General features: G+C 55.4%; 2 protein-coding genes across 3 annotated transcripts in view; one reads left to right on the forward strand and one right to left on the reverse strand.

Moving 5' to 3' along the window:
* The window catches only part of slc4a1ap (solute carrier family 4 member 1 adaptor protein), a 203,912-nt gene extending 198,016 nt beyond the window's left edge, over positions 1-5,896 (reverse strand). The window contains exon 1 of one of the 2 annotated variants that reach the window (XM_068027773.1): positions 5,734-5,896. In XM_068027773.1, coding sequence (XP_067883874.1) covers positions 5,734-5,782 — 49 coding nt within the window. In that variant the 5' untranslated portion in view covers positions 5,783-5,896. The remainder of the gene's footprint in view (positions 1-5,733) is intronic. The other variant, XM_068027774.1, reaches the window with a different exon arrangement.
* supt7l (SPT7 like, STAGA complex subunit gamma) overlaps positions 5,879-11,383 on the forward strand; it is a 58,660-nt gene continuing 53,155 nt past the window's right edge. The window contains exon 1 of the mRNA XM_068027775.1: positions 5,879-6,246. The gene's annotated coding sequence lies outside the window, so the exon portion shown is untranslated. The remainder of the gene's footprint in view (positions 6,247-11,383) is intronic.

The following is an 11,383-nucleotide window of genomic DNA, read 5'->3' on the forward strand; positions in this document are numbered from 1 at the left end:
ATGGATGAATTAGATGAAGAACCCTCATCACTGGAGCTCGAGAAGGCCATAGACTGCCTAGCGAACAGAAGGGCACCCAGCAAGGACTGAATCCAAGCCGAACTGCTCAAGCACAGAAAGTCTCATCTATTGCCACACCTTTTTGACATTCTCTTTCTCTGCTGGAAAGCGGGCTCTGTTCCACAGGAGCTGCATGACGCCAAAATCATCACACTTATACAAAAACAAAGGTGACAGAGGAGATGGCAACAACTACAGGGCATCTCACTCCTTAGTGTCATGGAGAAGGCCTTTGCTTGGGTCATACTTAAAAGACTCCATTTACTTGCAGACCGAGTGTACCCGGAAGCGCAGTGCAGTTTCCGTACCGGCAGATCTACTCCATATGCCACTACAAGAGAAGTGTAGGGAACAGAGTATACCCCTTTATCTTACTTTTGTATAATTTACTAGACAATTTTGGGAAACACTGGCTGTCCACTGAAGCTCCTCAGTCTCTTCGCTCCTTCCATGACAACATGCACTGCACTGTATAGTTTGATGGCTCCACTTCCAAAAGTTTCGGAATGAAGAATGGAGTGAAACATGGTTATGTCCTAGCCCCATTATGTTTGGCATCTTTTTCTCCATGCTCCTGACCTTCACTTTCCCTGCAGATATGGAAGGAGTCTACTTGCACACTAGGTCAGATGGCAAGCTCTACAATCTTCCAAGGCTGAAAAGCGAAGACAAAAACACATCACGCCCTGATCAGAGAACTCCTCTACGCTGATGATGCTGTGCTAGTCGCTCACACAGAAACTCAGCTACAAAGACTCACGGACTGTCTCTCCTGTGCCTGTAACTTGTTCTCCTTTACTATGAGCATCAAGAAAACCGTGGTCATGGGACAAGGTGTTGTATCTCCGTCCCTGATCACATTAAATAACACCCCACTGGAAGTGGTTAGAAAATTCTGCTACCTTGGGTCCGTGGTGACAGACAATCTGTTCCTTGATGCAGAGCTCGATACATGCATAAGGAAAGTAGCTACCACCTATGACTGACTTGTGAAATGTGCATGGGATAACACCAAGCGGACCCTTAGGACCAAGCTGATGGTTTATAAGGCCTGTGTTTTCGGCACCTTGCTGTATGGCTGTGAAACATGGGCGACTCACAGCTACCAGGAAAAGAAGCTCAATAATTTCCATCTTCGTTGTCTGCGATGTATTATGGATATATCCTGACAGGACAAAATCACAAATGTGGCAGTCCTCTCAAAAGCAGAGCTCCCAAGTGTGTTGACACTAATCAAACAGAGATAGGTTGAGTGGATCAGATACGTTCGCAGGATGGAAGACGGTTGCATGCCCAAAGACCTTCTGTATGGTGAGGTAGCCAGGGTCAGATGACCAGTGGGGCACCCAAAGCTCCACTTCAAGGATGACATGAAGGCCCTAAATGTCGACTATCGCACTTGGGAGTCACTAGCTAACCAAAGAGGGAAATGGTGACACATCCTGTGCACTGGAGTGCACTACCACGATGACCAGCTGCTACAGCAGCTTGGCAACAAGCACCAAGGTCAAAAGCAATAATTCACAATGTCATTTCACGTGCAGCACTTGTGGCAGAACCTGCCTCTCAAGGATTGGCCTTCACAGCCATCAAAGGTGCACCAAGAGAAGACACCCCACCTAAATGGATTGTTTGCAGTGTGTCCATCATCTTTCATAGATGCCAACAAACTCGCCTCCTGACTCCCCAAAGCCTGGCCACCATCTGCAAGGCACAAGTGAAGAGTGTGATGGAATACTCTCCACTAGCCTGGATGAGTGCAGCTTCAACAAAAAGGGAAATACAGCTATTGGAAATAATTTTTAGCATTTTCTAATTGTATTTCCAATTCCCAGCATTGGCATACATATTTATTTCAACACAAAACATTACTACATGATAAATATTACCCCGATATATTTCTATTCATCTTTCCGATGTATAAGTCCCAGTCCAGAGACCTGAACACAAAATCTAGGCTGACATTTAAGTCCAGTACAGAGGGGACGCTACATTGCTGGAAATGTTGTGATTTTGGATGAGATGTTAAATGGAGGACCCGTCTGTCTGCTCAAGATCCTGAGACATTATTCTAAGAATGGAGGAGTTCTCCCTCATATCCTGACCATTATTTATCGCTTAACCAACATCACTAAAAACAGATTACCTGGTCATTATCACAGTGCTGTCTGTGGGACCTCACTGTGGGCAAATCGGTTGCTGCGTTTCCTACATTACAATAGCGAAAATACTTCAAAAAGTACTTCATTAGCTGTAAAGTGCTTTGGGATGCCCTGAGGACATGAAAGGCACTATACAAATGAAATGTAGATTGTTACTACCTACAATGTCCACCTATCTCCACTTGATATCAAATATGAATCTGTGATGATTGAATGGTGTTTTGATCAGCCTCACTCCCTCGCAGCTGGCTAAAGAAATACATCAACTGGAACAGAAGCATAATGGTAATATTATTGGACTAGTAATCCAAAGGCCCAGACTAATGCTCCAGGGACACGAGTTTAAATCCCACCACAGCAGCTGGTGGAAATTAAAAATGCAATTAATTAATAAATCTGGAATAAAAAGCTAATCTTAGTAATAAACTACACTGTCATTAAAAACCCATCTGGTAAACTAATGACCTTTAGGAAAGGAAATCTGCCATCCATACCCAGCCTGGCCTACATGACTCCAGACCCACAGCAATGTGGTTGACTCTTAACTGCCCTCTGAAATAGCCTAGCAAGTCACTCAGTTGTATCAAACCACGACAGAAAAGTTGAAGAATAAAACCAGACAGACCACCCGGCATCGGAAACGACAAAGGCACACCCTGCTGAGTCGATCCTACAAAGTCCTCATCGCTAACATCTAGGGATTTGTGCCAAAGTTGGGAGAGCTGACCCACAGATGAGTCAAGCAACAGCCTGACATTGTCATAATCACAGAATTATACCTTACAGCCAATGTCCCCAGACTCCTTCATCACCATACCCGAGTATGTCCTGTCCCACTGGCAGGTCAGACCCACCAGAGGTGGCAGCACAATGGTATACACTCGGGAAAGAGCGACCCTGTGAGTCCTCAATATTGACTCCAGCCCCCATGAATTCTCATGGCATCAGGTCAAATATGAACAAGGAAAATTCCTGATTAATATCTACCACCCTCCCTCAACTGATGAATCAGTACTCCTCCATGTTGAACACCACTGGAAGAAGCACTGAGGGCAGCAAGGGCACAGAATGTACTCTTGGCGGGAGACTTCAATGTCCATCACCAAAAGTGGCTCGGTCGCACCACGACTGACCCGGCTGGCTGAGTCCTGAAGGACGTATCCGCCAGACTGTGCCTGAGACAGGTGGTAAGAGAACCAACAAGAGAGAAAAATCTACTTAACCTCGCCATCACCAATCTACCTGTCGCAAATGGATTTGTCCCCGACAATATTGGTAGGAGTGACCACTGTACGTCCTTGTGGAGACGAAATACCGTCTTCACTCTGATGATACCTTCCATCACATTGTGTGGCAGTGCATTGTGCTAATACACCGTGCTAAATGGGATAGATTCAGAACAGATCTAGCAGTTCAATACTGGGCATGCATGAGACACTCTAAGCCAGCAACAGCAGCAGAATTGTATTCAACCGCATTTGTAACCTCATGCCCTGACATATCCCTCATTCTACTATTACCATAAAGCCAGCGGATCAACCCTGGTTCAATGGGGAGTGCAGGAGAGCATGCCAGGAGCAGCACCAGGCAACCCTAAAATAAGGTGCCAACCTAGTGAAGCTACAACAGGCCTAATGTGTGCTAAATAGCAGAAGAAGCATGCAACAGATAGAGCTAAGCGATTCCACAACCAACGAATCATACCAACGCTCTCCAATTCTGCCGCATCCAGTCATGAATGGTAGTGGACAGTTTAGTTAAACAACTAACTGTAAGAGGCGGCTCCACAAACATCCCCATTTTCAATAAGCGGGAGCCTAGCACATCAGTGCAAAAGACAAGGCTGAAACATTTGCAACCATCTTCAGCTAGAAGTGCTGAGTCGCTGATCCATCTAGGCTTCCTGCTAATGTCACCAGCATCATAGATACCAGTCTTCAGCCACTTCAATTCACTCCATTTGGCATAAAGAAACATCTGAAGGCACTGGATAAAACAAAGGCTATGGGCCAAGACAACATCCCAGCTATAGTATTGAAGACTTGTACTCCCTAACTAGCTACATCCCTATAGAAGCTGTTCCAGTTCAGCTACAACACCTGACAATGTGGAAAATTATCTAGGTATGTTTTGTCCACAAAAAGGGCAAACTCAATCTGGACAATTACCGCCCCAGCAGTCTACTCTCAGTCATCAGCAAAGTGATGGAAGGGGTCATTGACAGTGCTATCAAGTGGCACTTACTCGGCAATGACCTGCTCACCGATGCTCAGTTTCGGTTCCATCAGGACCACTCAGCTCCCGACCTCATTACAGCCTTGGTCCTAACAAGGACAAAACAGCTGAATTCCAGAAGCGAGGTGAACAGCATTTGACCAAGTGTGGCATCAAGGAGCCAGGGCAAAATAGAAGTCAACGGGAATCAGATAAAACTCTCCAATGCTTGGAGTCATAGCTAGCACAAAGGAAGATGATTGTGGTTATTGGAGACCAAATATTAAAGCCCCTAGACATTGCTTCAGGAGTTTTGCAGGATAGTGTCCAACAATCTTCAGCTTCTTCAATGACTTTCCCTCTGTCATAAGGTCAGAAGTGGGGATGTTTGCTGATGTTTGCACAACGTTCAGCACTATTCGCGACTCCTCAGTTAATGAAGCAGTGTGAGTCCAAATTTAACGAGACCTGGACAACATCCAGGCTTGGACTGACAGGTGGCAAGTAACGTTCGTGCAACACAATTGACAGGCAATGACCACCTCCAACAAGAGAGAATCTAACCATCTCCCCTTGACATGCAACAACATTACAATCACTGAGTCCCCCACTATCAATATCCTGGGGGTGACCATTGACCAGAAACTGAACTGGAGTAGCCATATAAATATTGTGGTTACAAGAGCAGGTCAGAGACTGGGAATTCTGCAGTGCGTAGCTCACATTCTGACTCCCTGAAGCCTGTCCACTATCTACAAGGCACAAGTCAAGAGTGTGATGAAATACTCTCCACTTGCCTGGATGGGTGCAGCTCCAACAATACTCAAGAAGCTCGACAGCATCCAGGACAAAGCAGCCCACTTGATTGGCACCCATCTACAAACGTTCACTCCCTCCACCACCGATGCAGTGGCAGCAGTGTGCACCATCTACAAGATGCACTACAGCAACGCACCAAGGCATCCTTAGCCACCACCTTCCGAACCCGCGACCAACTAGAAGGATAAAGGCAACAAATGCATGGGAACACCACCACCTGCAAGTTCCCCTCTAAGCCACACACCATCCTGACTTGGAACTATATCGCTGTTCCTTCACTGTTGCTGGGTCAAAATCCTGGGACTCCCTTCCTAACAGCACTGTGGGTGTACCTACCTCACATGTACTTCAATGGTTCAAGAGGGCAGCTCACCACCACCTTCTCAAGGACAATTAGAGATGGGCAATAAATGCTGGCCTAGCCAGCGACACCCTCATCCCAGGAATGAATAATGAACACAATGCGGCGAGTGTTTACCTGCCGGGGGTGAAGGTCCCGACTGCTCGGCCGCTGGAGCCTCCGCCATGGCAACATGCGTCACTCTATTTCTTCCCCGACTCCTTCCTGCAGTGAGATTGTTGTCTCCCAAACATTGGTTCCGGTTTAAAATATATATATTAAATATTTAGAAAGTCTGTTCCGTCCGCAGCGACTGACGCTCATCTCCCTCCCCACCGCCCCAATCATCGTTTACACTTCGATTTCGGCGCGGAAGTGATCGCAACAGGAACGAAGAATAATTCAAGATCCATCGTCAATGCTAAATGTCCCTCAAACCATCCCCCCCCCCATACAAAATAATACCCCGACATAGGCTCAGTATATGATCTGTAAGGAAGCAGCGGATAATTGAAAATGTGAGTCTCATCTAAACAAAATGATTCTCGCGCGGAGAGCAACTTCTAGGCGGGGGGTGAGTTTCTGGGGAAGGTGAATGAGGGTGAAACCGTCTCCACGAGAGGCGTCATCCAGAGCGACCCGGAGGCCAAGGTGAGGAGGAGAGAGAGAGGGGGGGTGGTGTGAGAAGGGAAGGGGGGGTGGTGGTGTGTGAGAGGAAGGGAGGGGGGTGTGTGGGAAAAGGAAGGGGGGGTGTGTGTGAGGGGAGAGGGAAGGGGGGGTGTGTGTGTGGGGAGAGGGAAGGGGGGGTGTGTGTGTGTGGGGAGAGGGAAGGGGGGGTGTGTGTGTGTGGGAGAGGGAAGGGGGGGTGTGTGTGTGTGGGGAGAGGGAAGGGGGGGGTGTGTGTGTGGGGAGAGGGAAGGGGGGGTGTGTGTGTGGGGAGAGGGAAGGGGGGTGTGTGTGTGGGGAGAGGGAAGGGGGGGTGTGTGTGTGGGGAGAGGGAAGGGGGGTGTGTGTGTGGGGAGAGGGAAGGGGGGGTGTGTGTGAGGGAGAGGGAAGGGGGGGTGTGTGTGTGGGGAGAGGGAAGGGGGGGTGTGTGTGTGTGGGGAGAGGGAAGGGGGGGTGTGTGTGTGTGGGGAGAGGGAAGGGGGGGTGTGTGTGTGGGGAGAGGGAAGGGGGGGTGTGTGTGTGGGGAGAGGGAAGGGGGGGTGTGTGTGTGGGGAGAGGGAAGGGGGGGTGTGTGTGTGGGGAGAGGGAAGGGGGGTTGTGTGTGTGGGGAGAGGGAAGGGGGGGTGTGTGTGTGGGGAGAGGGAAGGGGGGGTGTGTGTGTGGGGAGAGGGAAGGGGGGGTGTGTGTGTGGGGAGAGGGAAGGGGGGGTGTGTGTGTGGGGAGAGGGAAGGGGGGGTGTGTGTGTGGGGAGAGGGAAGGGGGGGTGTGTGTGTGGGGAGAGGGAAGGGGGGTGTGTGTGTGGGGAGAGGGAAGGGGGGGTGTGTGTGTGGGAGAGGGAAGGGGGGGTGTGTGTGTGGGGAGAGGGAAGGGGGGGTGTGTGTGTGGGGAGAGGGAAGGGGGGTGTGTGTGTGGGGAGAGGGAAGGGGGGGTGTGGTGTGTGTGGGGGAGAGGGAAGGGGGGGTGTGTGTGTGTGGGGAGAGGGAAGGGGGGGTGTGTGTGTGTGGGGAGAGGGAAGGGGGGGTGTGTGTGTGTGGGGAGAGGGAAGGGGGGGTGTGTGTGTGTGGGGAGAGGAAGGGGGGGTGTGTGTGTGTGGGGAGAGGGAAGGGGGGTGTGTGTGTGTGGGGAGAGGGAAGGGGGGGTGGGTGTGAGGAGAGGGAAGGGGGGGTGGGTGTGAGGAGAGGGAAGGGGGGGTGGGTGTGAGGAGAGGGAAGGGGGGTGGGTGTGAGGGAAGGGGGTGTGTGAGGGAAAGGGGGGTGTGTTTGAGGAGAGGGAAGGGGGGGTGTGTTTGAGGGGAGAGGGAAGGGGGGTGTGAGGGGAGGGAACGGGGGGGTGAGGAGAGGGAAAGGGGGGTGTGTTGAGGAGAGGGAAAGGGGGGTGTGTTTGAGGAGAGGGAAAGGGGGGTGTGTTTGAGGAGAGGGAAGGGGGGGTGTGTTTGAGGAGAGGGAAGGGGGGGTGTGTTTGAGGAGAGGGAAGGGGGGGTGTGTTTGAGGAGAGGGAAGGGGGGTGTGTTTGAGGAGAGGGAGGGGGGGTGTGTTTGAGGAGAGGGAAGGGGGGGTGTGTTTGAGGAGAGGGAAGGGGGGTGTGTGTTTGAGGAGAGGGAAGGGGGGGTGTGTTTGAGGAGAGGGAAGGGGGGGTGTGTTTGAGGAGAGGGAAGGGGGGGTGTGTTTGAGGAGAGGGAAGGGGGGGTGTGTTTGAGGAGAGGGAAGGGGGGGTGTGTTTGAGGAGAGGGAAGTGGGGGGGGTGAGGAGAGGGAAGTGGGGGGGGTGAGGAGAGGGAAGTGGGGGGGGTGAGGAGAGGGAAGTGGGGGGGGTGAGGAGAGGGAAGTGGGGGGGGTGAGGAGAGGGAAGTGGGGGGGGTGAGGAGAGGGAAGTGGGGGGGGTGAGGAGAGGGAAGTGGGGGGGTGAGGAGAGGGAAGTGGGGGGGGGGTGAGGAGAGGGAAGGGGGGGGGTGAGGAGAGGGAAGGGGGGGGGTGAGGAGAGGAAGGGGGGGGTGTGTGAGGAGAGGGAAGGGGGGGTGTGTGAGGAGAGGGAAGGGGGGGTGTGTGAGGAGAGGGAAAGGGGGGGTGAGGAGAGGGAAGGGGGGTGTGTTTACGGAGAGGGAAGTGGGAAGGGGGGGTGAGGAGAGGGGAAGGGGGGGTGTGAGGAGAGGAAGGGGGGTGGGTGTGAGGCAGAGGGAAGGGGGGTGGGTGTGAGGAGAGGGAAGGGGGGTGGGTGTGAGGAGAGGGAAGGGGGGTGGGTGTGAGGGAGGGAACGGGGTGGGTGTGAGGGGAGGGAACGGGGGGGGGGGTGAGGAGAGGGAACGGGGGGGGGGGTGAGGAGAGGAACGGGGGGGGTGAGGAGAGGGAAGGGGGGGTGTGTTTGAGGAGGAGGGAAGGGGGGTGTGTTTGAGGAGAGGGAAAGTGGGGGGTGTGTTTGAGGAGAGGGAAGTGGGGGGTGTGTTTGAGGAGAGGGAAGTGGGGGGTGTGTTTGAGGAGAGGGAAGTGGGGGGGGTGAGGAGAGGGAAGTGGGGGGGTGAGGAGAGGGAAGTGGGGGGGGTGAGGAGAGGGAAGTGGGGGGGTGAGGAGAGGGAAGGGGGGCTATGTGAGGAGAGGGAAGGGGGGCTATGTGAGGAGAGGGAAGGGGGGGGTGAGGAGAGGGAAAGGGGGGGTGAGGAGAGGGAAGGGGGGGGTGTTATGGAGAGGGAAGTGGGGGGGGTGTGTGAGGAGAGGGGAGGGGGGTGTGTGGGGAGAGGGAAGGGGGGGTGTGTGTGTGTGGGTGTGGGAGAGGAAGGGGGGGTGTGTGTGTGGGGAGAGGGGAAGGGGGGGTGTGTGTGTGGGGAGAGGGAAGGGGGGGTGTGTGTGTGGGGAGAGGGAAGGGGGGGTGTGTGTGTGTGTGGGAGAGGGAAGGGGGGGGTGTGTGTGTGGGGAGAGGGAAGGGGGGTGTGTGTGTGGGGAGAGGGAAGGGGGGGGTGTGTGTGTGGGGAGAGGGAAGGGGGGGTGTGTGTTGTGGGGAGAGGGAAGGGGGGGTGTGTGTGTGTGGGAGAGGGAAGGGGGGGGTGTGTGAGGTGTGGGAGAGGAAGGGGGGGTGTGTGTGTGGGGAGAGGGAAGGGGGGGGGTGTGTGTGTGGGGAGAGGGAAGGGGGGGTGTGTGTGTGGGGAGAGGGACGGGGGGTGTGTGTGTGGGGAGAGGGAAGGGGGGTTGTGTGTGGGAGAGGGAAGGGGGGTGTGTGTGTGGGGAGAGGGAAGGGGGGGGTGTGTGTGTGTGGGGAGAGGGAAGGGGGGGTGTGTGTGTGGGGAGAGGGAAGGGGGGTGTGTGTGTGGGGAGAGGGAAGGGGGGGTGTGTGTGTGGGGAGAGGAAGGGGGGGTGTGTGTGTGGGGAGAGGGAAGGGGGGGTGTGTGTGTGGGGAGAGGGAAGGGGGGGTGTGTGTGTGTGGGGAGAGGGAAGGGGGGGTGTGTGTGTGTGGGGAGAGGGAAGGGGGGGTGTGTGTGTGGGGAGAGGGAAGGGGGGGTGTGTGTGTGGGGAGAGGGAAGGGGGGGTGTGTGTGTGGGGAGAGGGAAGGGGGGGTGTGTGTGTGGGAGAGGGAAGGGGGGGTGTGTGTGTGGGAGAGGGAAGGGGGGGTGTGTGTGTGTGGGGAGAGGGAAGGGGGGTGTGTGTGTGTGGGGAGAGGGAAGGGGGGTGTGTGTGTGTGGGAGAGGGAAGGGGGGGTGTGTGTTGTGTGGGGAGAGGGAACGGGGGGGTGGGTGTGAGGAGAGGGAAAGGGGGTGTGTGTGAGGAGAGGAAGGGGGGTGGGTGTTGAGGAGAGGGAAGGGGGGTGGGTGTGAGGGAAGGGGTGTGTGAGGGAAGGGGGTGTGTTTGAGGAGAGGGAAGGGGGGGTGTGTTTGAGGGGAGAGGGAAGGGGGGGGTGTGAGGGGAGGGAACGGGGGGGGTGAGGAGAGGGAAAGGGGGGTGTGTTTGAGGAGAGGGAAAGGGGGGTGTGTTTGAGGAGAGGGAAAGGGGGGTGTGTTTGAGGAGAGGGAAGGGGGGGTGTGTTTGAGGAGAGGAAGGGGGGGTGTGTTTGAGGAGAGGGAAGGGGGGTGTGTTTGAGGAGAGGGAAGGGGGGGTGTGTTTGAGGAGAGGGAAGGGGGGGTGTGTTTGAGGAGAGGGAAGGGGGGTGTGTTTGAGGAGAGGGAAGGGGGGGTGTGTTGAGGAGAGGGAAGGGGGGGTGTGTTTGAGGAGAGGGAAGGGGGGGTGTGTTTGAGGAGAGGGAAGGGGGGGTGTGTTTGAGGAGAGGGAAGGGGGGGTGTGTTGAGGAGAGGGAAGGGGGGTGTGGTGAGGAGGAGGGGGAGGAGGAAGTGGGGGGGGTGAGGAGAGGGAAGTGGGGGGGGTGAGGTGAGAGGGAAGTGGGGGGGGTGAGGAGAGGGAAGTGGGGGGGTGAGGAGAGGGAAGTGGGGGTGTGTGAGGAGAGGGAAGTGGGGGGGGTGAGGAGAGGGAAGTGGGGGGTGAGGAGAGGGAAGTGGGAGGGGTGGTGCGGAGAGGGAAGTGGGGGGGGGTGAGGAGAGGGAAGGGGGGGGTGTGAGGAGAGGGAAGGGGGGGTGTGTGAGGAGAGGGAAGGGGGGGGGTGTGTGAGGAGAGGGAAGGGGGGGTGTGAGGAGAGGGAAAGGGGGGGTGAGGAGAGGGAAGGGGGTGTGTTTACGGAGGGAAGTGGGAAGGGGGTGTGAGGAGAGGGACGGGGGGGTGTGAGAGAGGGAAGGGGGGGGGTGAGGAGAGGAAGGGGGGTGGGTGTGAGGAGAGGGAAGGTGGGGTGGGTGTGAGGAGAGGGAAGGGGGGGTGGGTTGTGAGGAGAGGGAAGGGGGGGGTGTGAGGGGAGGGAAGGGGGGTGGGTGTGAGGGAGGGAACGGGGTGGTGTGAGGGGGGAACGGGGGGGGGGGGGTGAGGAGAGGGGAAGACTAGGGAGGGGGGTGAGGAGAGGGAACTGGGTGGGGGTGAGCGGAAGGAAGGGGGGGGTGTGTTTGAGGAGAGGAAGGGGGGGTGTGTTTGAGGAGAGGGAAGTGGGGGGTGTGTTTGAGGAGAGGGAAGTGGGGGGTGTGTTTGAGGAGAGGGAAGTGGGGGTGTGTTTGAGGAGAGGGAAGTGGGGGGGTGAGGAGAGGAAGTGGGGGGGGTGAGGAA

This window comes from Heterodontus francisci, chromosome 3 (assembly GCF_036365525.1).
Source record: "Heterodontus francisci isolate sHetFra1 chromosome 3, sHetFra1.hap1, whole genome shotgun sequence".
Taxonomy (NCBI): domain Eukaryota; kingdom Metazoa; phylum Chordata; class Chondrichthyes; order Heterodontiformes; family Heterodontidae; genus Heterodontus; species Heterodontus francisci.